This window comes from Anthonomus grandis, unplaced genomic scaffold (genome assembly GCF_022605725.1).
Source record: "Anthonomus grandis grandis unplaced genomic scaffold, icAntGran1.3 ctg00000585.1, whole genome shotgun sequence".
NCBI lineage: Eukaryota > Metazoa > Arthropoda > Insecta > Coleoptera > Curculionidae > Anthonomus > Anthonomus grandis.
The window spans coordinates 16,562-43,278 of NW_026088546.1; the positions used below are offsets into that span (position 1 = coordinate 16,562).

The 26,717-nt window shown below is 34.8% G+C and overlaps 2 protein-coding genes across 9 annotated transcripts in view; both read left to right on the top strand.

The window, feature by feature from the left end:
• The window catches only part of LOC126749733 (uncharacterized), a gene marked incomplete at its 5' end in the record, with an annotated part of 30,522 nt that extends 11,374 nt beyond the window's left edge, over positions 1 to 19,148 (top strand). The window contains 3 exons of the mRNA XM_050459427.1: positions 8,879 to 8,946; positions 9,005 to 9,116; positions 18,232 to 19,148. Of these exons, the coding sequence (XP_050315384.1) occupies positions 8,879 to 8,946; positions 9,005 to 9,115 (179 nt within the window). The remainder of the gene's footprint in view (positions 1 to 8,878; positions 8,947 to 9,004; positions 9,117 to 18,231) is intronic.
• LOC126749732 (uncharacterized) lies at positions 70 to 6,609 on the top strand. 8 transcript variants are annotated; one of them, XM_050459420.1, is made up of 3 exons: positions 70 to 1,800; positions 2,647 to 4,414; positions 4,838 to 6,609. In XM_050459420.1, the coding sequence occupies exons 1-3, from the start codon at positions 898 to 900 to the stop codon at positions 6,538 to 6,540; spliced, it is 4,374 nt and encodes a 1,457-aa protein (XP_050315377.1). In that variant the 5' UTR covers positions 70 to 897; the 3' UTR covers positions 6,541 to 6,609. The 8 variants fall into 8 exon arrangements, with proteins under 8 accessions (XP_050315377.1, XP_050315378.1, XP_050315374.1 ...); XM_050459421.1 differs by having other exon boundaries at positions 71 to 1,800; positions 2,647 to 3,724; positions 4,559 to 6,609; XM_050459426.1 differs by having other exon boundaries at positions 72 to 1,800; positions 2,647 to 3,694; positions 4,952 to 6,609.
• Positions 19,149 to 26,717: the final 7,569 nt, after the last annotated feature.

Sequence of the window (26,717 nt, forward strand, 5' to 3'; positions counted from 1 at the left end):
ATTTTGGGTTATGAACATTTTTTACTAGAATCCTATCGGTGTTTTAAAAAACCCTGACTTAGGTGTCCGTAGCATAATTGTACAAATTTTCAAAATTGTACCGAACTAAGTTATGCACATTTTTTCTATGGCGCAATCGCAACCCTTCGTTCTAGAATTTTTTCGAGCACACCATCCTATAAGTCATTCATAATTTAAACAGAGCAGACGTGAAGACTGTCGTTCATCCTCCACGTCATCCCTCTCTAACTCTTTTATTTCACCAAGTGTACGAGGACCAATTAACAGACATTTTTACATTGACTTTTAGACACAGCATATTGACCGTACCTCAACGTGCAACAGCACCAAGTGACTTCGGATACATTTATTTGTGTTATTAACTACTAAAAAATGTCGTATCAGCTTTTTTTCGTTACGCTTTTTATTTTTTTCTAATCGCTTACTCGCTTCTCAGATCCCAGGGTTATTTCACTAACGGTACAACCATATTAAAGCACCATTTTGGTTCTTCTTACAGATACCGAGGCACTAACACAACTCGAACCGTTTAAGCAAGAACTTACAAAACGGTACTATCGCACTAACAGTCACGCAGGCCTTCCGAAAGGCTCGTACTCGGTACCGAATCCGGTACATTTTCACGTTGCTCGCGTTAAGAAGTCTTTCGAGGTTAAACGTCCCGTTATTCAGACCGTAACCTCCCGTCGAGACGTAGATTTTAGACGAGGAAGCTTTAGTAATAGTGTCGTGTCGCTTACTTTGAAAGAGACCCAGTCAGTCGCTCTCGATATTTCCTTACAGTCCTTAAGGTCGTTCATCGTTCCCTTTGCTCGAGCCCTAAACTTCGTGGAGATCCCTCGGTTAAACCGCCATCAAAGCAGCCAGACTTCTTATATGAAGAACTTCGAGAGACCCCCCGAACACCTGAGCTACATCCACTATACTCCTTTGTATGTTGACGATTACTCTGATACCTTACATACGAACCAGAGCGACCATTCCTTCGAGAGACATGTCTTAGATGACATGTGCAATAAATTGATCAGTGAACGCACTCACGAGTTTAACGAGCAAGATCAAGAAATGCTTGCCGAAGATCCCACTTCTGATGACGACGACCTTTCTGAGCTCAAGGGGCAGAAGATTAACCAGGAAACGACGTTATGCCTCAAGGACTCAGTTAGTCCAGGGGATCAGAAGACCTCGGATAATGTCTCATCGGGGATCTTCGGCAACTACGGCAATGGGTCATCGAACATTGACGATCTTGATCCGTTTGACGAGGAAGTTGTTACAGAATCAAAGGAGGAGGGAGTGAACAAGAGACCAGCGGTTATAAACCAATTAAAGGAGCCCGACGATACTCATATTGCCCTTCAAGGAGTCTCTGAGTTGTTTATAGAAGATTGCACTGAGAACCAAACTATTTTAAGTGAAAATGCAAGTGAGACCGAAGATATGAAACAATTGACTGATGACTATAATCCTGCAACTTATATTGTTGAGAAAACTGCTCGTACAGCAGATAAACGAGAGGCAAATGTGCATGGCGAGCAAGTCTTTCAAGTACAAAACGCAGCAGAACCGGGAGATCATCTTATTCCAACTTGTGAAGAACCTTGCATTGAGAGACACCCTGGAACTCTTACCAAAGAACCTAAGAAAGTAAATAATGACGAAGATCAAATTTACAGTGAACCACAGTTGGAAGGGTCGAACTTAGAACCCGTTGAACAAGACCATCCTTTAACAGACTTCAATGAAAGAGAAACTCAGTACAGTGAACCAGAATTGGAGGTGCTCAACTTGAAATCCATCTCCCAAGATTGTCCTTCAACGGATTTCAATGAACCAGTAGTTAAAGCGAGTGCGCACATTATTCCTGCTTGTGAAGAACCTTTAGTCGAGTCAGAACCTATTGACGAAGATCTGGGTGTGACTCATTATAGTGAACAAGAGTCCCACTTAGAACCCGTCTGCCAAGGCTATTTATCAACGGATTTCAAGGAACTTGATGACATTATTTCAGTTTGTGAAGAACCTTCCATTGAGGGACACCCTGGAGCTCTTACCAAAGAACCCAAGGAAGTAAATAATGACGAGGATCAAATTTACAGTGAACCACAGTTGGAGGAGTCGAACTTAGAATCCGTTGAACAATACAATCCTTTAACAGACTTCAATGAAAGAGAAACTCAGTACAGTGAACCAGAATTGGAGGTGCTTAACTTGAAATCCATCTCGCAAGACTATTCTTCAACGAAGTTCAATGAACCAGTAGTAAGAGCAGGTGCGCACATTATTCCTGCTTGTGAAGAACCTCTGGTTGAGTCAGAACCTATCGGTGAAGATCTGAGTGTGACTTATTACAGTAAACAAGAGTCCCACCTAGAACCCGTGTGCCAAGACTATTTATCAACGGATTACAAGGAACCTGGTGACATTATTTCAGTTTGTGAAGAGCCTTCCATTGAGAGACATCCTGGAACTCTTACCAGAGAACCCAAGGAAGTAAATAATGATGAAGATCAAATTTACAGTGAACCAGAGTTGGAAGGGTCGAACTTAGAACCTGTTCAACAATACAATTCTTTAAAAGACTTCAGTGAAAGAGAAACGCAGTACAGTGCACCAGAATTGGAGGTGCCCAACTTGAAATCCATGTCCCAAGACTGTCCTTCAACGGATTTCAATAAACCAGTAGTAAAAGCGAGTGCGCACATTATTCCTGCTTGTGAAGAACCTCTGGTCGAATCAGAACCTATTGACGAAGATCATTATAGTGAACAAGAGTCCCACTTATTACCCGTGTGCCAAGACTATTTATCAACGGGTTTCAAGGAACCTGGTCACATTATTTCAGTTTGTGAAGAACCTCCCATTGAGAGACACCCTGAAACTCTTACCAAACAACCCAAGGAAGTAAATAATGACGAAGATCAAATTTACAGTGAACCACAGTTGGAGGAGTCAAACTTGGAACCCGTTGAACAAGACCATCCTTTAACAGACTTCAATGAAAGAGAAACTCAGTACAGTGAACCAGAATTGGAGGTGCTCAACTTGAAATCCATCTCCCAAGATTGTCCTTCAACGGATTTCAATGAACCAGTAGCAAAAGCAAGTGCGCACATGATTCCTGCTTGTGAAGATCCTCTGGTCGAGTCAGAACCTATTGACGAGGATCTGAGTGTGGTTCATTATAGTGAACAAGAGTCCCACTTAGTACCCGTGTGCCAAGGCTATTTATCAACGGATTTCAAGGAACCTGGTCACATTATTCTAGTTTGTGAGGAACCTTCCATTGAGGGACACCCTGGAACTCTTACCAAAGAATCCAAGGAAGTAAATAATGACGAGGATCAAATTTACAGTGAACCACAGTTGGAGGGGTCGAACTTAGAATCCGTTGAACAATACAATCCTTTAACAGACTTCAATGAAAGAGAAACTCAGTACAGTGAACCAGAATTGGAAGTGCCCAACTTGAAATCCATCTCCCAAGACTGTCCTTCAACGGATGTCAATGAACCAGTAGCAAAAGCAAGTGCGCACATCATTCCTGCTTGTGAAGAACCTCTGGTTGAGTCAGAACCTATCGGTGAAGATCTGAGTGTGACTTATTACAGTAAACAAGAGTCCCACCTAGAACCCGTGTGCCAAGACTATTTATCAACGGATTACAAGGAACCTGGTGACATTATTTCAGTTTGTGAAGAGCCTTCCATTGAGAGACATCCTGGAACTCTTACCAGAGAACCCAAGGAAGTAAATAATGATGAAGATCAAATTTACAGTGAACCAGAGTTGGAAGGGTCGAACTTAGAACCTGTTCAACAATACAATTCTTTAAAAGACTTCAGTGAAAGAGAAACGCAGTACAGTGCACCAGAATTGGAGGTGCCCAACTTGAAATCCATGTCCCAAGACTGTCCTTCAACGGATTTCAATAAACCAGTAGTAAAAGCGAGTGCGCACATTATTCCTGCTTGTGAAGAACCTCTGGTCGAATCAGAACCTATTGACGAAGATCATTATAGTGAACAAGAGTCCCACTTATTACCCGTGTGCCAAGACTATTTATCAACGGGTTTCAAGGAACCTGGTCACATTATTTCAGTTTGTGAAGAACCTCCCATTGAGAGACACCCTGAAACTCTTACCAAACAACCCAAGGAAGTAAATAATGACGAAGATCAAATTTACAGTGAACCACAGTTGGAGGAGTCAAACTTGGAACCCGTTGAACAAGACCATCCTTTAACAGACTTCAATGAAACGGAAACTCAGTACAGTGAACCAGAATTGGAGGTGCTCAACTTGAAATCCATCTCCCAAGATTGTCCTTCAACGGATTTCAATGAACCAGTAGCAAAAGCAAGTGCGCACATTATTCCTGCTTGTGAAGAACCTCTGGTCGAATCAGAACCTATTGACGAAGATCTGGGTGTGACTCATTATAGTGAACAAGAGTCCCACTTAGTACCCGTGTGCCAAGACTATTTATCAACGGGTTTCAAGGAACCTGGTCACATTATTCCAGTTTGTGAAGAACCTTCCATTGAGGGACACCCTGGAGCTCTTACCAAAGAACCCAAGGAAGTAAATAATGACGAAGATCAAATTTACAGTGAACTAGAGTGGGAGGGGTCGAACTTAGAATCCGTTGAACAATACAATCCTTTAACAGACTTCAATGAAAGAGAAACTCAGTACAGTGAACCAGAATTGGAGGTGCCCAACTTGAAATCCATCTCCCAAGACTGTCCTTCAACGGATTTCAATGAACCAGTAGCAAAAGCATGTGCGCACATTATTCCTGCTTGTAAAGAACCTCTGGTTGAGTCAGAACCTATCGGTGAAGATCTGAGTGTGACTCATTACAGTAAACAAGAGTCCCACCTAGAACCCGTGTGCCAAGACTATTTATCAACGGGTTTCAAGGAACCTGGTCACATTATTTCAGTTTGTGAAGAGCCTTCCATTGAGGGACACCCTGGAACTCTTACCAAAGAACCCAAGGAAGTAAATAATGACGAGGATCAAATTTACAGTGAACCACAATTCGAAGAGTCGAACTTAGAACCCGTTGAACAAGACAATCCCTTAACAAACTTTAATGAAAGAAAAACTCTCTATAGTGAACCAGAGTTGGAGGATCCGAACTTAGAATATGCTCCCCAAGACTATTCATCAACAAATTTCAACGCTCACATTAATTCAATGAATCCATCTGAAACCCTTGCTGTCCTGGACAATGATGATGAGGTTAAAATCAACAGTGAACCAGAATTGGAAGACTCTGCATCAACAGAATTCATCAGTTTATACGAAAAAGAAGCATCTGCTGACTTTGTGAGCCACTACGACAAAACCGAGTCTATAAAACAAGCGGAGACATTCAGTGCGGACTTTCAGAAGATGGTGAACGGTTATGAGGCTGCAGTGGATGTGATAAAAGAGGTCCAGGGCCTGTTGAAGCGTCACGATAACAGGAGAAGCTTGGACGAAGGGATTGAGGATCTCTCGTTCGTTTTACCCAACAGCGAAGAGACCAGTGACAAGAGGTTCATGAAAATGGGAGAGTTAATGGCCGATTATTTGGTCGAGCAGGGTTTCGAGATGCGGGAACTGGTGCTGTTTCCCGAAACAGACGATCACCAGTGCAAAAAGTTCCTCGGGAAACTACTCGAGCTTTTCAAGGAGCTTTATCCAGAGTCCTTGTGCTCGGTGGGTCTAAATGACTTAAGGATCGCCATTACCGGCTACGTCATCGACCTCCTCAAAGCGGACCAGAGGTTTGCGGACGACTCGAGCGACTCGGATAGTTTCATGAGCATCTCGGATAAGATTTTCACTATTTCCGAATACGTTTCGGACCTACTGGACTCGTTTTTCGCTTCTATAGAAAAGAGTGAGTTCGAGTCGTTTATGCAAGACGTGTCACACAATAGTGCCGCTCAGTCTACTCCCGAGAAGCATTCAAACGCCGGTGAATCACCAGGGTGGGACACTTCGGTAACTTCTTTTAAGAAGGACTCAAAGTTGTCCTCGGAGAGTTTGTGGATCGCCATTAGTCCTGCTGCAAGAGCACAAATGCCCGTTAAAAAAACGCCGATTAATGTTGACGAAATCCCCCTGCGTCCTCCTGCGGATCTGGTCAATTTATGGGAAAAACAAGGAGAATCTGCTGCTGCCAAAGACTTTAGAAGTAAACCCAGGCACGCAGCGTTATCCCCAATAAGCGAAGAGGCCAAGGTTAATCTTCTTGAGGATGAAATCAAGAGTCCACCTAAGAATGACCTCAAAAGTCACTCTGGTCCTTTAAAGTCCAGTTCAGAGGTAAACCTAGTCATTTGCAACGAAGTGAATTTCTATCGGTCAAGGTCCAAGTTGGTGCCGAGAAACATCGTTTTCACCACCGATATCGTGTTTAGTAGCGAAGGTACGAACGACCTTAATGACGAAAATAAAGAAAATCACTCCCCCTTAGATGATTCCGGCGACTGGATGGGTTTCGACGGTGCAAAGTTTTAACTGTACATACGTTTTAAGGTTTATCACCGGCTTTGGCTAATGTTTGTTTAAATAAATCAATTATGCTAATCTCGTGTTTTTTGGTTTAATTGGTTTGTAAGAACGCAAGGTAACCGTGTTGAACAGACGGTGATGCTGGAGCGTATCAGGTAACCGATCAGTTGGTCATTTGGAATAATTTCAAAGTACTGGTTAGTAAAACTCGTTGTCGTTTCTTTGCTAGATAAGTTACAGGAGTAGTTTAAATAGCAATCGCTAGTAAATAGTTAAGGGCTTATTTAATGTCTTTATAATTTTTTTGAGAAGTTATTAGTTTTTGAGATATGCCCGAAATTGTGATCCGACAGTTTGAAAATTTATTGCTACTTAACAAAATTCGTTGTAACTTCTTTGATAGATGACTTACAGGAGTCATTTAAACGGCAATCGCTAGTAAACAGTTAAGGGTTTATTTAATGTCTTTATAAATTTTTTGAGAAGTTATCAGTTTTTGAGATATGCCCGAAATTGTGATCCGACAGTTTGAAAATTTATTGCTACTTAACAAAATTTGTTGTAATTTTTTGATAGATGACTTACAGGAGTCATTTAAACGGCAATCGCTAGTAAACAGTTAGGGCTTTATTTAATGTCTCCATAATTTTTTTGAGAATTTATTACTTTTTGAGATATACCCAAAATTGAGACCTGACTGTCTGTAAATTTATTGTTCCTTAACAAAATTCGTTGTCACTTATATGCTAAATAAGTTACAGTAGTCATTTAAACGACAATCGCTAGTAAACAGTAAAGGCTTAATTAAATGTCTCTATAAATTTTTTGAGAAGTTATTAGTTTTTGGGATATACCCGAAATTGACACCCGACAGTTTGTAAATTTATTGCTACTTAAGAAAATTCGTTGCAATTTCTTTGATAGATAACTTACAGGAGTCATTTAAACGACAATCACTAGTAAACAGTTAAGGCTTTATTTAATTTCTCTATAATTTTTTTGAGAAGTTATTAGTTTTTGAGATATACCCAAAATTGACACCCGACAGGTTGTAAATTTGTTGCTACTTATCTAAATTCGTTGCAATTTCTTTGATAGATAACTTACAGGAGTCATTTAAACAGCAATCGCTAGTAAACAGTCAAGGGTTTATTTAATGTCTTTATAAATTTTTTGAGAATTTATTAGTTTTTGAGATATACCCGAAATTGACACCCGACAGGTTGTAAATTTATTGCTACTTAACAAAATTCGTTGTAATTTCTTTGCTAAATAAGTTATAGCAGTCATTTAAACGGCAATCGCTAGTAAACAGTCAAGGGTTTATTTAATGTCTTTATAAATTTTTTGAGAATTTATTAGTTTTTGAGATATACCCAAAATTGACACCCGACAGTTTGTAAATTTATTGCTACTTAACAAAATTCATTGTAACTTTTTTGATACATAACTTACAGGAGTCATTTAAACGGCAATCGCTAGTAAACAGTTAAGGGTTTATTTAATTTATTTATAAATTTTTTGAGAAGTTATTAGTTTTTGAGATATACCCGAAATTGTCACCCGACAGTTTGTAAATTTATTGCTACTTAATAAAATTCATTGTAACTTCTTTGATAGATAACTTAGAGGAGTCATTTAAACGGCAATCGCTAGTAAACAGTTAAGGCTTCATTTAATGTCTTTATAACTTTTTTGAGGAATTATTAGTTTTTGAGATATACCCGAAATTGACACCCGACAGGTTGTAAATCTATTGCTGCTTAACAAAATTCGTTGTAATTTCTTTGCTAAATAAGTTATAGCAGTCATTTAAACGGCAATCGCTAGTAAACAGTTAAGGCTTTATTTAATTTCTCTATAATTTTTTTGAGAAGTTATTAGTTTTTGAGATATACCCGAAATTGACACCCGACAGGTTGTAAATCTATTGCTGCTTAACAAAATTCGTTGTAATTTCTTTGCTAAATAAGTTACAACAGTCATTTAAACGGCAATCGCTGGTAAACGGTTAAGGCTATATTTAATGTCTCTATAAATTTTTTGAGAAGTTATTAGTTTTTGGGATATGCCAAAAACTGTCACTCGACAGTTTGTAAATTTATTGCTACTTAACAAAATTCGTTGCCTTAGGAAATAATTTGGAAATGTTACAAGAAACGTTTCTTATGTAATAGCCCTTAAAAAAACACAAAACTATTGAAAACTTTAATCCCAAAATCACGTTAGAACTCATACATATCAGGTGCCATTACTTTGAAATTATTCCAAAAATCTTATAAGGGGCTTAAGGCACTTGGGAACTAATTAACGACCTTTTATTGACTTATTGGTTCTTTTTTAGGAGAGAACACCGTAAACGGGGATCAATCAGACGCTCATATGAGCACTTTGTCGCAAAGTAGTAAAGAGGTAAAACATATAAAAATAACGTTAAAACGTTTTATTGAATTTTCAATTTAACTTTTAGGACCGTTCGATTTCCGAGGGTTCTCCCAAAAAGGACAAGAAGAAGAAGAAGGGCTTGAGGACCCCCTCGTTCCTTAAGAAGAAAAAGGAGAAGAAATCACGTGAAGCATAAGGTAGGTTTTATGGAACATTTTTATAGATTAAAGCTGGTTATCGCCTTAAAATAAGTAAAATAGGAATTTTATGGTGTACGCAGTCGAAGGCTTTAAAACGGTCACGAAACACGTCTCGCGACATCTCGGTACAGAGGTAGGAAAGTAGAAAGATGCTTATTTGTTAAGAATGAGTGTGTCGATGTCATTTGGCAAAATGGGGATCTTATATTTATTTATTTATTAAATAGGGATCTTTTATATTAATATGGGGATTATATGCATTTTTTTGTCTTCTCTCAGGTTCCTTTTTTGTCCTTAAATCAATTTTATTTTCTTTTCCAGAGAGCTACAGTCATATTCCCCCTGTTTCAGATATTCAGGGTGTTTGATTGTATTATTCAAAGGAATTTACTGAACCCCATTCTCCTTAAATCTAGATAATGCAGTTCTTGTTTAAGGAGTGTCTGTAACTTTGTCTCTTATTGGCAAGTGAATATCTTGAGTTCTAGTAGTCGAAATTCAAAAATTATTGATTTATAGGCTAGTCTGTAGACTTTTTTAGCTTTTTTTGAAAAAACTACTCAAATCTATTCACAAAAAGTCAAGATAATGGATTTCTTGTTCCAGGAGTGCCTGCAAGGAACAAAAGACTTTGGCTCTTATTGGCAAGTGAATATCTTGGGTTTTAGTCTTCGGAATTTAGAAATTATTGATTAGTGGACTAGTCTGAAGGTACTTTTAGTCATATTTTGAAAAAATTAGTAAAATTAATTCACAAAAATTCAAAATAATGGAATTCTTGTTCCAGGGGTGCCTGTAAGGAGCAAAAGACTTTGTCTCTGATTGGCAAGTGAATATCTTGGCTTCTAGTAGTCGAAGTTCAGAAATTATTGATTTATAGACTAGTGTGAAGACTTTTTTAGCTTTTTTTTGAAAAAATTACTAAAATCTATTCACAAAAAGTCAAGATAATGGAATTGTTGTTTTAGGAGTGCCCGTAAGGAACAAAATAATTTGTCTCTTATTGGCAAGTGATTATCTTGGGTTCTAGTTGTCGAAATTCGGAAATTATTCATTTATAGACTAGTCTGAAGACTATTTAGTCATTTTTTGAAAAAATGATCAAAATCGTTCGACAAAAAGTCAAGATAATGGAATTCTTGTTCCAGGAGTGCCTGTAAGAAACCAAATAGTTTGTCTCTGATTTGCAAGTGAATATCTTGGGTTCTAGTAGTCCAAATTTAGAAATTATTGATTTATAGACTAGTCTGAAGACTTTTTAGTAATTTTTTGAGGAAATGTCTAAAATCCATCAACAAAAAGTCAAGACAATGGAATTGGTATTTCAGGAGTGCCTGTAAGGCACAAAATAATTTGTTTCTTATTGCCAAGTGAATATCTTGGGTTTTGGTCTTCGGCATTTAGAAATTATTGATTAGTGGACTAGTCTGAAGGTACTTTTAGTCTTTTTTAAAGAAGTGACTAAAATCCATCTACAAAAAGTTAAGATAATGGAATTCTTGTTCCAGGAGTGCCTGTAAGGAACAAAATAATTTGCCTCTTATTGGCAAGTGAATATCTTAGGTTTTATTGGTCAAAATTTGAAAATTATTGATTTATGGACTACTCTGAAGAGTTTTTAAGACTTTTTTGAAAAAATGACTAAAATCCATTTACTACAAGTCAAGATAATTGAATTCTTATTCCAAGAGTGCCTGTAAGGAACAAAATAATTTGTCTCTTATTGGCAAGTGAATATCTTGGGTTCTAGTAGTCGAAATTCAGAAATTATTGCTTTATAATTGTCTTACAACATAGTATATAATAAACCAGATATAGACAATTTAAAATTTCATTGTTTCAGTTATTTCGGTAACGTTTTCGTACAAGTTGCTAAAAAAAAAATTTTTTCATTTCGTTTAAATGTTTTTAACGAAAATAATAATAAGACTAAGAATTCCATTATCTTGACTTTTTGTAAATGGATTTTAGTCATTTTTCCAAAAAGTCACTAAAAAGTCTTCAGAGTAGTGCATATATCAACAATTTCTATATTTCAATTACTGGAACCCAAAATATTGACTTGCCAATAAGAGACAAATTATTTTGTTCCTTACAGGCACTCTTGGAATAAGAATTCAATTATCTTGACTTGTAGTGAATGGATTTTAGTCATTTTTTCAAAAAAGACTTAAAAACTCTTTAGAGTAGTCCATAAATCAATAATTTTCAAATTATGACCAATAGAACCCAAGATATTCACTTGCCAATCAGAGACAAATTATTTTGCTCCTTACAGGCACTCCTGGAACAAGAATTCCATTATCTTGACTTTTTATTGATGGATTTTAGTAATTTCTTCAAAAAGTTAATAAAAAATCTTCAAACTTTTTCTAGAAGATCCAACTTAACCTTTATGAAATGTACCACTTTCACATTCTCATGACTAGCAGTAGCTGTGGGACATTCTACATAATAGATGGTTAGCAAAAGTTGATTTCCGTGACATTCTGGAGTCTATGCTTGTTAAACAGGCTTAAATATTCCAATACCCTAGTGTAAATTTAACACCCAGATTGACCCACATAAACCGCATTGCAATCTCCCGATTTAGTTAAGTTATAGGAGTTGTAATGTGATCTATGTAGGTCTGGGCCTGATGATGCTCCGATAGGAATGAAACACGTGTAGCTTTGAACAAATTATATGGATTTGATGAGACCGTGACTTTGTGTTCTTACCTTTGTTTTGTTATAGTTCTTGTTTCTAGTGTTAATCAAATAATTATAAAGAGTCTTAAAACATTTAAACGAAATGTAATTTTTTGAAGAAATGACTAAAATTCATCATCAAAAAGTCGAGATAATGGAATTCTTGTTCCAGGAGTCCCTGTAAGGAACAAAATTATTTGTCTATTACTGGCAAGTGAATATCTTGGGTTCTAGTAGTCAACATTTAGAAATTATTGATTCATAGGCTAGTATGAAGACTTTTTAGTCATTTTTTAAAAAAATTACTAAAATCCATCCACAAAAAGTTAAGATAATGGAATTGTTGTTTCAAGAGTGGCTGTAAGGAACAAAAGACTTTGTCTCTTATTGGCAAGTAAATATTTTGGGTTTTAGTGGTTGAAATTTATAAATTATTGATTCATAGGCTAGTATGAAGACTTTTTAGTCATTTTTTAAAAATATTACTAAAATCCATTCACAAAAAGTTAAGATAATGGAATTCTTGTTCCAGGAGTGCCTGTAAGAAACAAAATAGTTTGTCTCTGATTTGCAAGTGAATATCTTGGGTTCTAGTAGTCGAAATTCAGAAATTAGTGATTTGTAGACTAGTCTGAAGACTTTTTAGTCATATTTTGAAAAAATTAATTCACAAAAAGTCAAAATAATGGAATTCTTGTTCCAGGGGTGCCTGTAAGGAACAAAAGACTTTGTCTCTTATTGGCAAGTGAATATTTTGGGTTTTAGTGGTTGAAATTTGGAAATTATTGATTCAGAGGCTAGTATGAAGACTTTTTAGTCATTTTTGAAAAAATGACTAAAAAACGGTCGAAAAAAGCCGTAACGGTCCGGCACGCAACCCCGTGTATCCTATCGATATTAGGAATAAGGAGAGAATGTCCAATACAGGGTGCTTTTTGTGACCACACTTCGACACATTTAGTTCAGTCGCTTCACACCATTCCTTCTATGAACGTTATTTCACAGGATCCAGTTAACCCAATAACGTGTTCTTATTATTCCCCATCGAGGAACTATTCCTTTCCTCCCAATCTAATTCCACCTTGAAGCGGAATGTACCCGTGTTTACTTATTCTAATGCTAATGATGTCACGAATCCTTTAGGTTCCGATGAGCTGGCGAAGAGTTTTTCAACAATTCATCACCCTTTTCTCAGTGCAATTTTGGAAATCATGGTTCTAGTAAAGTGATTGGCGCAATTAACTTACCTATTGTTTTGTATGATAAGGTAGCGATTTGCAGTGTTTTGGTGGTGGAGAAATTGAGATGTCCTTTGATATTGGGTACCGATTTTTGGAAAACTATTGGTGTCGTTCCTGATTTGCAAAATGGTTGTTGGTATTTTGGTGTGCCGTCTCAGGAAATCTGTATCACTGAAGTTATTATTCCCAGGAAACTTTAACCCCAGAACAGCTTTGGATAAATTGATTTTAAAGTACTTTTCTTTAATGGGTGGTAAGCTTGGTCGAACCGATTTAGTGAAGCATCAGATTAATACTGGTAATGCCCAACCCATTCGTTTGCGCCCTTTTAGATACTCACCCGCCACTCTAAAGATTATCGATGAGGAGGTTGATAACATGCCGCAACTCGACATTATCGAGCCATCACAATCTGCCTGGTCTTTCCCTGCCTTAGTAGTACCGAAAGGTAATGATAAACGGAGATTTTGCGTGGACTATCGAAAACTAAACTCTGTTACGGCTAAGGATGCTTATCCGATCCCTTTTATTGATAGTATTTTGGACAAATTAAGAAATGCAAAGTATCTTACTTCGTTAGATGTTAACTCTGCATATTGGCAGATCGAGGTTGATAAACATTCACGTGATAAAACTAGTTTTTCTGTTCCTGGTCGGGGACTTTATCCGATTTAAGAGAATGCCATTTGGGTTGACGAATGCCCCTGCAACTTGGCAGCGATTGGTAGATACCTTATTGAGAGCTGATTTGGAGCCACATGCCTTTGTTTACTTAGATGACGTAATTTGTATTTCTGAGACTTCAGCAACACTTAGAGGTTTTGGAGGAGATTTTCCAGAGATTTCATAGAGCCGGTATAACACTCTCTCAGGATAAGTGTAAATTTTGTCGATCCGAACTTAAGTATTTAGGATATGTTGTCGATAAAGATGGACTTTGTTACAGTTTATTTTCGTCAGATACATAAATAATAAGAAGATAAAATGAATCTAAAATGTTAGCGAAAGCATAGCTCGATTATAGAACTTTAAGAGGCAATTTCTAAGTTATTCTGGTGCTAAAATTAATAAAATAAACAGTTATCATTTCAGTATTAATTCTATTTTTGATATCAATCATTTTCAACCCTTATGATGAAACTCAAATTATTAATCATAACATAAATTTTTTTTAATTGTTTTGATTTCACTAATGTCAGAAGTCATATCCTAGCCAATAAGATCCCAGCTCATTCTCCTATATCCCTACTAAAACCATTTCTGGCGCGAAAATCTTTGACCTCTAGGAGTCTTGAAGAACAAGCCTTTGAAGAAGGTTGTTTCTTGGTATTTTTGCCGATTTTACTCCCATGAAAAGTTGAAAACTCACCTTTTGGGTATTTTAGTTTGTGGATACTAAATGCCATACTGCAATAGTGCAGGATTATAAGTGGTGTAGTTAAATCCCAACTTTTTCAAGGTTCTTTGTTTAAGTGTCCAGTTTTGTGTTCCCGAGAAAAGGCCAATTCCATTGGTAAGTCCTAATATTTTGATTTGGCATCTTGGTTTATGATAATCTACATATTACACATGTAATTTTATATAAGTAGACTCACGCATACCGTTAAGTTTAACCATCAATGCTTATATCTACTTACTCTATTGGCGATTCCTCAATCTGGGTATTCTTCCACTTTCAGGCTTTTTTCTTTTATCCCCCCAGTATGGTCTTTATCCACGATTATAAGAGGTAGAAATCTCCACTCATCTACTCCAATAACGTCCACAACATCTACATTGACATTCACTGTTAAACCGATCCACCCAGGTCCCCCATCGCAATCATGCAGCCCTTTTGGAGCCAGGTTTGATCAATGTTTGTGACGTTTAGTGAACCATGCAGTCAGTAAAACAACCTAACCAGTAAACCAAAGTCCTGTCAACATTCATTAGCTTTACTGTAGTATATTAGACTAAATACTAACCTCAAAATTACATTGTTACCACTCTCATCATTAGATTTTACTACCACACCATTGTTTTGAATAGTTTCATAATAACTAGGTTCATATTAGTTATTTTATTGAAATAGACCGTATAGATCTTGTAAACTGGATAAATAGGCCTATTTCGAAAGTACTCATGCGAACTTTTAGCCCCAAACAACATAATAACATAACTTAACAACATAATTTTAGTCTTGATATAAACACTATATTTAGGAAGGGCAACATAACTTGTTCTTAGAATAATAAGTTTGATTATTAATTTTTCTTTTAATATAGATTCACTTAAAACTGTCCGTTCTTCCTTGTGATATTTTCTTTCAGGTTTATAGGTAGGTATAGTGCTTTTAGTAATTTCCTGTTTTCTTGGTCATCGGGATTTTCTTATCCATCTGGGATAAAACAGGTGGCGCTTATATTTTATTGATCTCTTGTTGAATCCACGCCACTCTACCAAAGTGGTTAGTGCTAGTCGGCTTCCCTTTGAGAAGATTCCCTGAGCTGTCTCTATAGCCTATAGTAAGTCTCCCTGCTTCCATTGGTTCCCTTGTACCCACTTTCTAACCCTCACTTCCCATACCTTTACTCTCCTTTTTCCTCCCTGTTATTCCCCATCCCTCCATTCAAATTTCATTTAATCCAAGTATAATTAAAGCAATATTAAATCTTGAGTTTAGTTGTGGGATGGGATCGAAGGAATAAAAACAAACGTCACTTTATGTACTGGCCAACGTTTCGCAATAATTTTATTGCTTCATCAGGGCCCTAAGGTAACAAAAAAGACACAATAAAAAAGGATTATTATATATAAACAAAATTTAACTTTTTGGGGTTATGTTGATACCACCAAAAAAGAAAAAAAAACAGAAAAACAAAAAAAAAAAACAACAAAATCTTAGATTTGAATAAAAAAAAAATTACACAACAAAAAAAAAATGATAAAATTGCTTACATAACAGTGTGATTTTGCTTGTCATAAAAATTCATGTTTACAGGACACACAGGTAACATAGAATATATAAAATATTATTTTTTTAACAAAACGGTTTAAATTGATGGGTTGTATCACAGACAGTTGCTTTAAAATTGATTCTACGGTGTACAATAATAATTTAGCATCTAGCCAGAAAAACCGGGTATGCGAGAACACAATAGACGCATTCTTTTTAGTGATAAGAACCAAAAAAGTCCCAAAAGTTTACATTTTGATTTGATCTATTAGATTAAAATAAGAAGAACTTAGATTGTCTATATCCGTTCTTTTATTTACCGCATTATTATGTTTTTTTTATGTTTATCATTTCGGATAGAAGTCTCTTTTTAAAAAGCTGCTGTTGGCCCATAATTGTAGTCTTGCCAAAATTAAAATTGTGTCTTGTATTAATTTTGTGCTCAGCTAAAGCAGTAGGGTTTTTTTTTAAGGGCTAAATTCCTACAATCATACTCATGTTCGTATAGGCGCTGCCTCAAATATCTACCCGTCTGACCAATGTAACACACATCACACCCAGAGCAAGGTATTTTATAAATAATGTTAGAATGTAAATCAAAGGCTTAGGTCTTTAGTTTTAAGCTTCGTAAAGAAATGTTTTCTTACCGAGTTTTCACTTCTTTCTGAGATTTTAATAACATCAGATTTTGATTGTATGGTCTTTTTAATTTTATGAGAAAGTGTGTTAATGTAAGGAATCTTGAAATAAGCCAATTGATTATTTTCATTGTTTCGTGTAATATTTTGAGTAATGTTCTCGGTGTCGTTAATTATTTTTTTAATAATTGATAGGGGGTAGTTGTTTTTCTTTAAAATTGTCTGAACATAATGAAGGTTTTTTTTATGATATTCTGGACTAGAAAGTCTCAAGCACCGATGTTTTAGGTTTTTTATTACATTTATTTTGTGTGTCATAGGATGTTCTCAAAAATAATTTAAAATGCGTTCTGAAAAAGTTGGTTTTTGATACCAATCTGTTTTTATGGTACCATCTGTGGATCTTATGACTTTAACATCCAAAAATAGAAGACTACAGTTAATTTCTTGTTCGATAGTGAATTGTAAACGTGGATGGAAACTATTGAAGACTGATAGAATTTCGTTTTCTTTTTTATTTGGAATTGCCGTGATTATGTCATCAACGTACCTACAGAAAAAAGGTACATTAAAAGATAGTTCAGAAATACACTGATCTTGTAGTTGTGCCATTACAATGTCTGAGCATATTGGGGACATGCAGTTTCCCATTCCTAGGCCAAAAATTTGGGTATAGAAATTTTCACCATGTTGGAAATAATTATTCTCAATACAAAAATTAAAAAGAAAAACAACTGTTTCAAGGTCTAGCGATGTATTAGGCCGGATAAGATGCCACTTTTGGGTGATTATATCAGTTACTAGGTCCACCGGTATATTAGTAAATAAAGAAACAACATCCAACGATACAAGAATATAACCTTCAGGGACTGTTTGCTCTTTAATGTAATTAGCGAAATCAAAAGAATTTTTCACATATCGTTCATCTTTTATAAAAAAATGTTGTAAAATGTTGGACAAAAGTTTTGTTAAATTGTAAAGAGGGGAACCAGTAAAAGAGACTATGGGTCGTAGTGGTGTCCCCAATTTATGAATTTTTGGTAAAAAATAGATTTTGGGAGCGACACCATTATTAATCTTTAACCATTTTTGTTGTTCAATCGATATCATTTTTTTATCAAAAAGTTGTGATATAATTTTGTTAGTTTTACTTTGAATGTTCATGGTAGGATTTTTTGCAATATTGTTGCAATATTAAAGTAATAAATTTTTATTGATTAATTATATTGATTAATTCCTTAATTATTTATTTTTTTATTTAACAACTTATTGAACATTCCGACTCCAAAGAACACCACCGAAGTTCGACGTGTCATCGGTATGGCGTTCTGGTACAGGCGTTTTATTCCCCAGTTCTCAACCGTTATTTCTCCCCTTACCGCTCTTCTTTGTAAACACAAAAAGTGGAACTGGACCCCAGAATGTCAAACTTCGGAAATAAAAAACTAGCCTTTGACGTGCGCTTCTACCTGCAACACGGGAACAAGTCATTTTTAAATATTTTAACCAAATGAATAAAAGTTAGGATTAAAGCGTCATTAATCCTGTAACAATCTGTTGTTTTTTTTTTTTTAATACGTTGTTTTTCATTAATTCCTCTTATTTCAGGTACTGCCAGGACGCCATAACATAATTCTAAAAAACTTTAATTAAACAAAAACCGCCTCCTCCTCCTCCTCCTCCATCGAGACTGCCAGCGACATAATATTTCGTTTTAATTTTCACTAGTAAGTAGTACTAGGCAGCAGCTAGCATTCTATGCACTGCTATGGTCTAATAATTTCGATTAAAAAAAATAAACTTTATTATTATTATTATTATTGTATGTGTAGCTTTAATTGTACAGGATTCCAGAGTTATTGATTTTTAAAGTCGGATGTTATGGATTTTTAGCAAAATAAACAATTTGAATTCGGTTATATTGTACTCAGCCTAATGGGTAAAGTTAATATTAAAGGTGATGTAATTATGTATCACTGCGGTCCAATGCCTTGGTAAGTAATCATTCCAAATTTATTAGTTTTAAATGCAATCAGTAATTTGAGTACATACGTTTACATCACTGACAAATTTGAGTTGTTTATTCTGTGCAATATATTTATTATTAAGTAAATCGGTCTCTATTTTTGGATGATTTCCGTATAAGTAAACCTACTCAGCCTTTTATTTTCGATATTATTCCTATAATGCTTTCACCAAAAATAGAAACAAATTAATTATTATTATTATTATTGTAATAAAAGTTTTTATGCTTGATTATATTGTATGAGTATAAGTAACGCTTTGGAACAAACCGTATTGTTTTTTTTTAATATAAAAAATTAAAATATTGCCATATTTTTTTAAAAATAATGTCATCATATACGACTGTCATGCGCATTGGTGAGGGATTTAACACTTTATCGTTTGTTTCTTTTTTCTATTGTATTTAATGTTTTTTGCACAAAAATTACTCGTTTTATATGTATACATAAATATTTTTGTTTTCTTAGTAATTAAGAATAAAAACAGCTTTTTCTTGATCATCTCTTGTTTTATTAATTTTTACAGATCGCACCTTATTCCCCCCTCCCTCCGAGTACTGCTGAACGTACTCTCAGATCTCTCAAAAGCATTCGATACAGTCAACGTGGCTCAAGTTGGAGAAAGTGAAGTTAAGTGAAAAAGTGTGCGAATCATTTACGTGTTTTCGCCATAGTTCCCTTAATTTCCCACCGATTTTTTGAGTGAGTATGACCTCGCGGTTAATTTTCAAGGTCACCAGAAGGTCGAGACAAGGTGACAGGGTCGAAGAAAAATTGGTGCAAGTGAGTTTGACCTCGCGGTTAATTTTCAAGGTCACTCGAAGGTCGACACAAGGTGACAGGGTCGAAGAAAAATTGGTGCAAGTGAGTTTGACCTCGCGGTTAATACTCAAGGTCACTAGAAGGTCGACACAAGGTGACAGGGTCGAAGAAAAATTGGTGCAAGTGAGTTTGACCTCGCGATCAATACTCAAGGTCACTAGAAGGTTGAGACAAGGTGACAGGTTCGAAGAAAAATTGGTGCAAGTTAGTTTGACCTCGCGATCAATACTCAAGGTCACTAGAAGGTCGAGACAAGGTGACAGGTTCGAAGAAAAATTGGTGCAAGTGAGTTTGACCTCGCGGTTAATACTCAAGGTCACTAGAAGGTCAAGACAGGGTGACAGAGTCGAAGAAAAATTGGTGAAAGTGAGTTTGACCTCGTGGTTAATTTTGAAGGTCACTAGAAGGTCGACACAAGGTGACAATCAGACCCTGTCGACCCAAGGTGACAGGGTCTGATTGTCACCTTGTGTCGACCTTCTAGTGACGTTAAAAATTATCCGCGAGGTCAAACTCTCTTGCACCTATTTTCTAGGAACTACTTACCTTGTCTCGACCTTCTAGTACCCTTGAGAATTATCTGCGAGGTCAAACTCACTTGCAGCAATTTTTCTTCGACTCTGTCACCTTGTCTCGACCTTCTAGTGACCTTGAGAATTATCCGCGAGGTCAAACTCACTTGCACCAATTTTTCTAACAACTACTCACCTTGTCTCGACCTTCTAGTGACCTTGAGAATTGTCCGCGAGGTCAAACTCACTTGCACCAATTTTTCTTCGAACCTGTCACCTTGTCTCGACCTTCTAGTGACCTTGAGAATTATCTGCGAGGTCACAATCACTTGCACCAATTTTTCTAACAACTACTCACCTTGTCTCGACCTTCTAGTGACCTTGAGAATTGTCCGCGAGGTCAAACTCACTTGCACCAATTTTTCTACGACCCTGTCACCTTGTCTCGGCCTTCTAGTGACCTTGAGAATTATCTGCGAGGTCACAATCACTTGCACCAATTTTTCTAACAACTACTCACCTTGTCTCGACCTTCTAGTGACCTTGAGAATTGTCCGCGAGGTCAAACTCACTTGCACCAATTTTTCTACGACCCTGTCACCTTGTCTCGGCCTTCTAGTGACCTTGAGAATTATCCGCGAGGTCAAAATCACTTGCACCGATTTTTCTTCGACTCTGTCACCTTGTCTCGACCTTCTAGTGACCTTGAGTATTAACCGCGAGGTCAAACTCACTTGCACCAATTTTTCTAACTACTCACCTTGTCTCGACCTTCTAGTGACCTTGAGAATTGTCCGCGAGGTCAAACTCACTTGCATCAATTTTTCTTCGAACCTGTCACCTTGTCTCGACCTTCTAGTGACCTTGAGAATTATCTGCGAGGTCACAATCACTTGCACCAATTTTTCTAACAACTACTCACCTTGTCTCGACCTTCTAGTGACCTTGAGAATTATCCGCGAGGTCAAAATCACTTGCACCAATTTTTCTAACATCTACTTACCTTGATTCGACCTTCACGTGACCTTGAAAATACCTCTCAAGGTCAAATTTACTTAGTACATTAAACGGTCTTCTTCTGTCCCAACTTAGGCTTCCATTTGATGGTACTTCCTGAGTACCATCATTATTTGGCTTCTTCTCCCTCTTTAATGTTGTAAAATTTGCATATGACCACTCGACCACCGAGGATGAGAGAAAGAAGAAGGAGAAAGTTCGGTTATTAATTAAAGAAACAACAAAATCAAGTTTATTAATATTTTATTATTATTATTTAATGCCCATTTAACTATACAGATTCAAAGCATTCTATTCCTAACAGCCTATTGGATACAATAAATAGTACTTACTAAATATCACAAAGGAAAATTTTATTTATCCCCTCCTCCTCCTTACAAATGTATATGGGGTAAGTATACTTAATAATAATATATTTGTCTAACCCATTATATTACTTAAGGAAAATGTGCAATAACTTTTTTGTTATTAAAGATAGAGGTTTCATTTACAGAACGACACGTGCACCCAGTCAAGGGGCATCTTTTATGTAATTACCAAAAACTCTGAAAAATTGAAGGTTTTTGAGTAAAAATGAAATGTCTGTTTTTTACCATGTTCATCAAATGCTAGATTTAATTTCGATTATATATCGATAGAAATTTCGATTTTTCTTAAAAACCGTAAACTTTTCATTTTTGATAATTACGTACAAGGTGCCCCTTCACAAGGAGCACTTGACAGTTTTTAAATGAAGGCTCTATCTCTAATACCAAAAAAGTTATGCAAAATTTTCGATCTAATAAAGTACATGTTAATAGTAAAATACCGAAATTTCGATTTTTCTCAAAAACTATAAATTTTTCAGTTTTTGGTAATTAGGTACAAGATGCCCCTTCACAAGAAACCCTTGACAGTTTTTAAATGAAGGCTCTAATACCAAAAAAGTTATGCAAAATTTTCGATCTAATAATGTACATGTTAATAGTAAAATACCGAAATTTCGATTTTTCTCAAAAACTATAAATTTTTCAGTTTTTGGTAGTTAGGTACAAGATGCCCCTTAACAAGAAACCCTTGACAGTTTTTAAATGAAGGCTCTATCTCTAATACCAAAAAAGTTATGCAAAATTTTCGATCTAATAAAGTACATGTTAATAGTAAAATACCGAAATTTCGATTTTTCTCAAAAACTATAAATTTTTCAGTTTTTGGTAATTAGGTACAAGATGCCCCTTCACAAGAAACCCTTGACAGTTTTTAAATGAAGGCTCTATCTCTAATACCAAAAAAGTTATGCAAAATTTTCGATCTAATAAAGTACATGTTAATAGTAAAATACCGAAATTTCGATTTTTCTCAAAAACTATAAATTTTTCAGTTTTTGGTAATTAGGTACAAGATGCCCCTTCACAAGAAACCCTTGACAGTTTTTAAATGAAGGCTCTATCTCTAATACCAAAAAAGTTATGCAAAATTTTCGATCTAAAAAAGTACATGTTAATTGTAAAAAACCGAAATTTCGATTTTTCTCAAAAACTATAAATTTTTCAGTTTTTGGTAATTAGGTACAAGATGCCCCTTCACAAAGAACACTTGACAGTTTTTAAATGAAGGCTCTATCTCTAATACCAAAAAAGTTATGCAAAATTTTCGATCTAAAAAAGTACATGTTAATTGTAAAAAACCGAAATTTCGATTTTTCTCAAAAACTATAAATTTTTCAGTTTTTGGTAATTAGGTACAAGATGCCCCTTCACAAAGAACACTTGACAGTTTTTAAATGAAGGCTCTATCTCTAATACCAAAAAAGTTATGCAAAATTTTCGATCTAATAAAGTACATGTTAATAGTAAAATACCAAAATTTCGATTTTTCCCAAAAACTCTAAATTTTTCAGTTTTTGGTAATTAGGTACAAGATGCCCCTTCACAAGAAACCCTTGACAGTTTTTAAATGAAGGCTCTATCTCTAATACCAAAAAAGTTATGCAAAATTTTCGATCTAATAAAGTACACGTTAATAGTAAAATACCGAAATTTCGATTTTTCTCAAAAACTATAAATGTTTCAGTTTTTGTTAATTGGGTACAAGATGCCCCTTCACAAAGAACACTTGACAGTTTTTAAATGAAGGCTCTATCTCTAATACCAAAAAAGTTATGCAAAATTTTCGATCTAATAAAGTACACGTTAATAGTAAAATACCGAAATTTCGATTTTTCTCAAAAACTATAAATGTTTCAGTTTTTGTTAATTGGGTACAAGATGCCCCTTCACAAGAAACCCTTGACAGTTTTTAAATGAAGGCTCTATCTCTAATAACAAAAAAGTTATGCAAAATTTTCGATCTAATAAAGTACATGTTAATAGTAAAATACCGAAATTTCGATTTTTCTCAAAAACTATAAATTTTCCAGTTTTTGGTAATTAGGTACAAGATGCCCCTTCACAAGAAACCCTTGACAGTTTTTAAATGAAGGCTCTATCTCTAATAACAAAAAAGTTATGCAAAATTTTCGATCTAATAAAGTACATGTTAATAGTAAAATACCGAAATTTCGATTTTTCTCAAAAACTATAAATTTTTCAGTTTTTTGGTAATTAGGTACAAGATGCCCCTTCACAAGAAACACTTGACAGTTTTTAAATGAAGGCTCTATCTCTAATACCAAAAAAGTTATGCAAAATTTTCGATCTAATAAAGTACACGTTAATAGTAAAATACCGAAATTTCGATTTTTCTTAAAAACTATAAATTTTTCAGTTTTGTTAATTGGGTACAAGATGCCCCTTCACAAGAAACCCTTGACAGTTTTTAAATGAAGGCTCTATCTCTAATACCAAAAAAGTTATGCAAAATTTTCGATCTAATAAAGTACACGTTAATAGTAAAATACCGAAATTTCGATTTTTCTCAAAAACTATAAATGTTTCAGTTTTTGTTAATTGGGTACAAGATGCCCCTTCACAAGAAACCCTTGACAGTTTTTAAATGAAGGCTCTATCTCTAATACCAAAAAAGTTATGCAAAATTTTCGATCTAATAAAGTACATGTTAATAGTAAAATACCGAAATTTAGATTTTTCTCAAAAACTCTAAATTTTTCAGTTTTTGGTAATTAGGTACAAGATGCCCCTTCACAAGAAACCCTTGACAGTTTTTAAATGAAGGCTCTATCTCTAATACCAAAAAAGTTATGCAAAATTTTCGATCTAATAAAGTACACGTTAATAGTAAAATACCGAAATTTCGATTTTTCTTAAAAACTATAAATTTTTCAGTTTTTGTTAATTGGGTACAAGATGCCCCTTCACAAGAAACACTTGACAGTTTTTAAATGAAGGCTCTATCTCTAATACCAAAAAAGTTATGCAAAATTTTCGATCTAATAAAGTACATGTTAATAGTAAAATACCGAAATTTAGATTTTTCTCAAAAACTCTAAATTTTTCAGTTTTTGGTAATTAGGTACAAGATGCCCCTTCACAAGAAACCCTTGACAGTTTTTAAATGAAGGCTCTATCTCTAATACCAAAAAAGTTATGCAAAATTTTCGATCTAATAAAGTACACGTTAATAGTAAAATACCGAAATTTCGATTTTTCTTAAAAACTATAAATTTTTCAGTTTTTGTTAATTGGGTACAAGATGCCCCTTCACAAGAAACACTTGACAGTTTTTAAATGAAGGCTCTATCTCTAATACCAAAAAAGTTATGCAAAATTTTCGATCTAATAAAGTACATGTTAATAGTAAAATACCAAAATTTCGATTTTTCCCAAAAACTCTAAATTTTTCAGTTTTTGGTAATTAGGTACAAGATGCCCCTTCACAAGAAACCCTTGACAGTTTTTAAATGAAGGCTCTATCTCTAATACCAAAAAAGTTATGCAAAATTTTCGATCTAATAAAGTACACGTTAATAGTAAAATACCGAAATTTCGATTTTTCTCAAAAACTATAAATTTTTCAGTTTTTGGTAATTAGGTACAAGATGCCCCTTCACAAGAAACCCTTGACAGTTTTTAAATGAAGGCTCTATCTCTAATACCAAAAAAGTTATGCAAAATTTTCGATCTAATAAAGTACATGTTAATAGTAAAATACCGAAATTTCGATTTTTCTCAAAAACTCTAAATTTTTCAGTTTTTGGTAATTAGGTACAAGATGCCCCTTCACAAGAAACCCTTGACAGTTTTTAAATGAAGGCTCTATCTCTAATACCAAAAAAGTTATGCAAAATTTTCGATCTAATAAAGTACATGTTAATAGTAAAATACCGAAATTTCGATTTTTCTCAAAAACTATAAATTTTTCAGTTTTTGGTAATTAGGTACAAGATGCCCCTTCACAAGAAACCCTTGACAGTTTTTAAATGAAGGCTCTATCTCTAATACCAAAAAAGTTATGCAAAATTTTCGATCTAATAAAGTACATGTTAATAGTAAAATACCGAAATTTCGATTTTTCTCAAAAACTATAAATTTTTCAGTTTTTGGTAATTAGGTACAAGATGCCCCTTCACAAGAAACCCTTGACAGTTTTTAAATGAAGGCTCTATCTCTAATACCAAAAAAGTTATGCAAAATTTTCGATCTAAAAAAGTACATGTTAATTGTAAAAAACCGAAATTTCGATTTTTCTCAAAAACTATAAATTTTTCAGTTTTTGGTAATTAGGTACAAGATGCCCCTTCACAAAGAACACTTGACAGTTTTTAAATGAAGGCTCTATCTCTAATACCAAAAAAGTTATGCAAAATTTTCGATCTAAAAAAGTACATGTTAATTGTAAAAAACCGAAATTTCGATTTTTCTCAAAAACTATAAATTTTTCAGTTTTTGGTAATTAGGTACAAGATGCCCCTTCACAAAGAACACTTGACAGTTTTTAAATGAAGGCTCTATCTCTAATACCAAAAAAGTTATGCAAAATTTTCGATCTAATAAAGTACATGTTAATAGTAAAATACCAAAATTTCGATTTTTCCCAAAAACTCTAAATTTTTCAGTTTTTGGTAATTAGGTACAAGATGCCCCTTCACAAGAAACCCTTGACAGTTTTTAAATGAAGGCTCTATCTCTAATACCAAAAAAGTTATGCAAAATTTTCGATCTAATAAAGTACACGTTAATAGTAAAATACCGAAATTTCGATTTTTCTCAAAAACTATAAATGTTTCAGTTTTTGTTAATTGGGTACAAGATGCCCCTTCACAAGAAACCCTTGACAGTTTTTAAATGAAGGCTCTATCTCTAATACCAAAAAAGTTATGCAAAATTTTCGATTTAATAAAGTACATGTTAATAGTAAAATACCGAAATTTCGATTTCTCTCAAAAACTATAAATTTTTCAGTTTTTGTTAATTAGGTACAAGATGCCCCTTCACAAGAAACCCTTGACAGTTTTTAAATGAAGGCTCTATCTCTAATACCAAAAAAGTTATGCAAAATTTTCGATCTAATAAAGTACACGTTAATAGTAAAATACCGAAATTTCGATTTTTCTCAAAAACTATAAATGTTTCAGTTTTTGTTAATTGGGTACAAGATGCCCCTTCACAAGAAACCCTTGACAGTTTTTAAATGAAGGCTCTATCTCTAATAACAAAAAAGTTATGCAAAATTTTCGATCTAATAAAGTACATGTTAATAGTAAAATACCGAAATTTCGATTTTTCTCAAAAACTATAAATTTTCCAGTTTTTGGTAATTAGGTACAAGATGCCCCTTCACA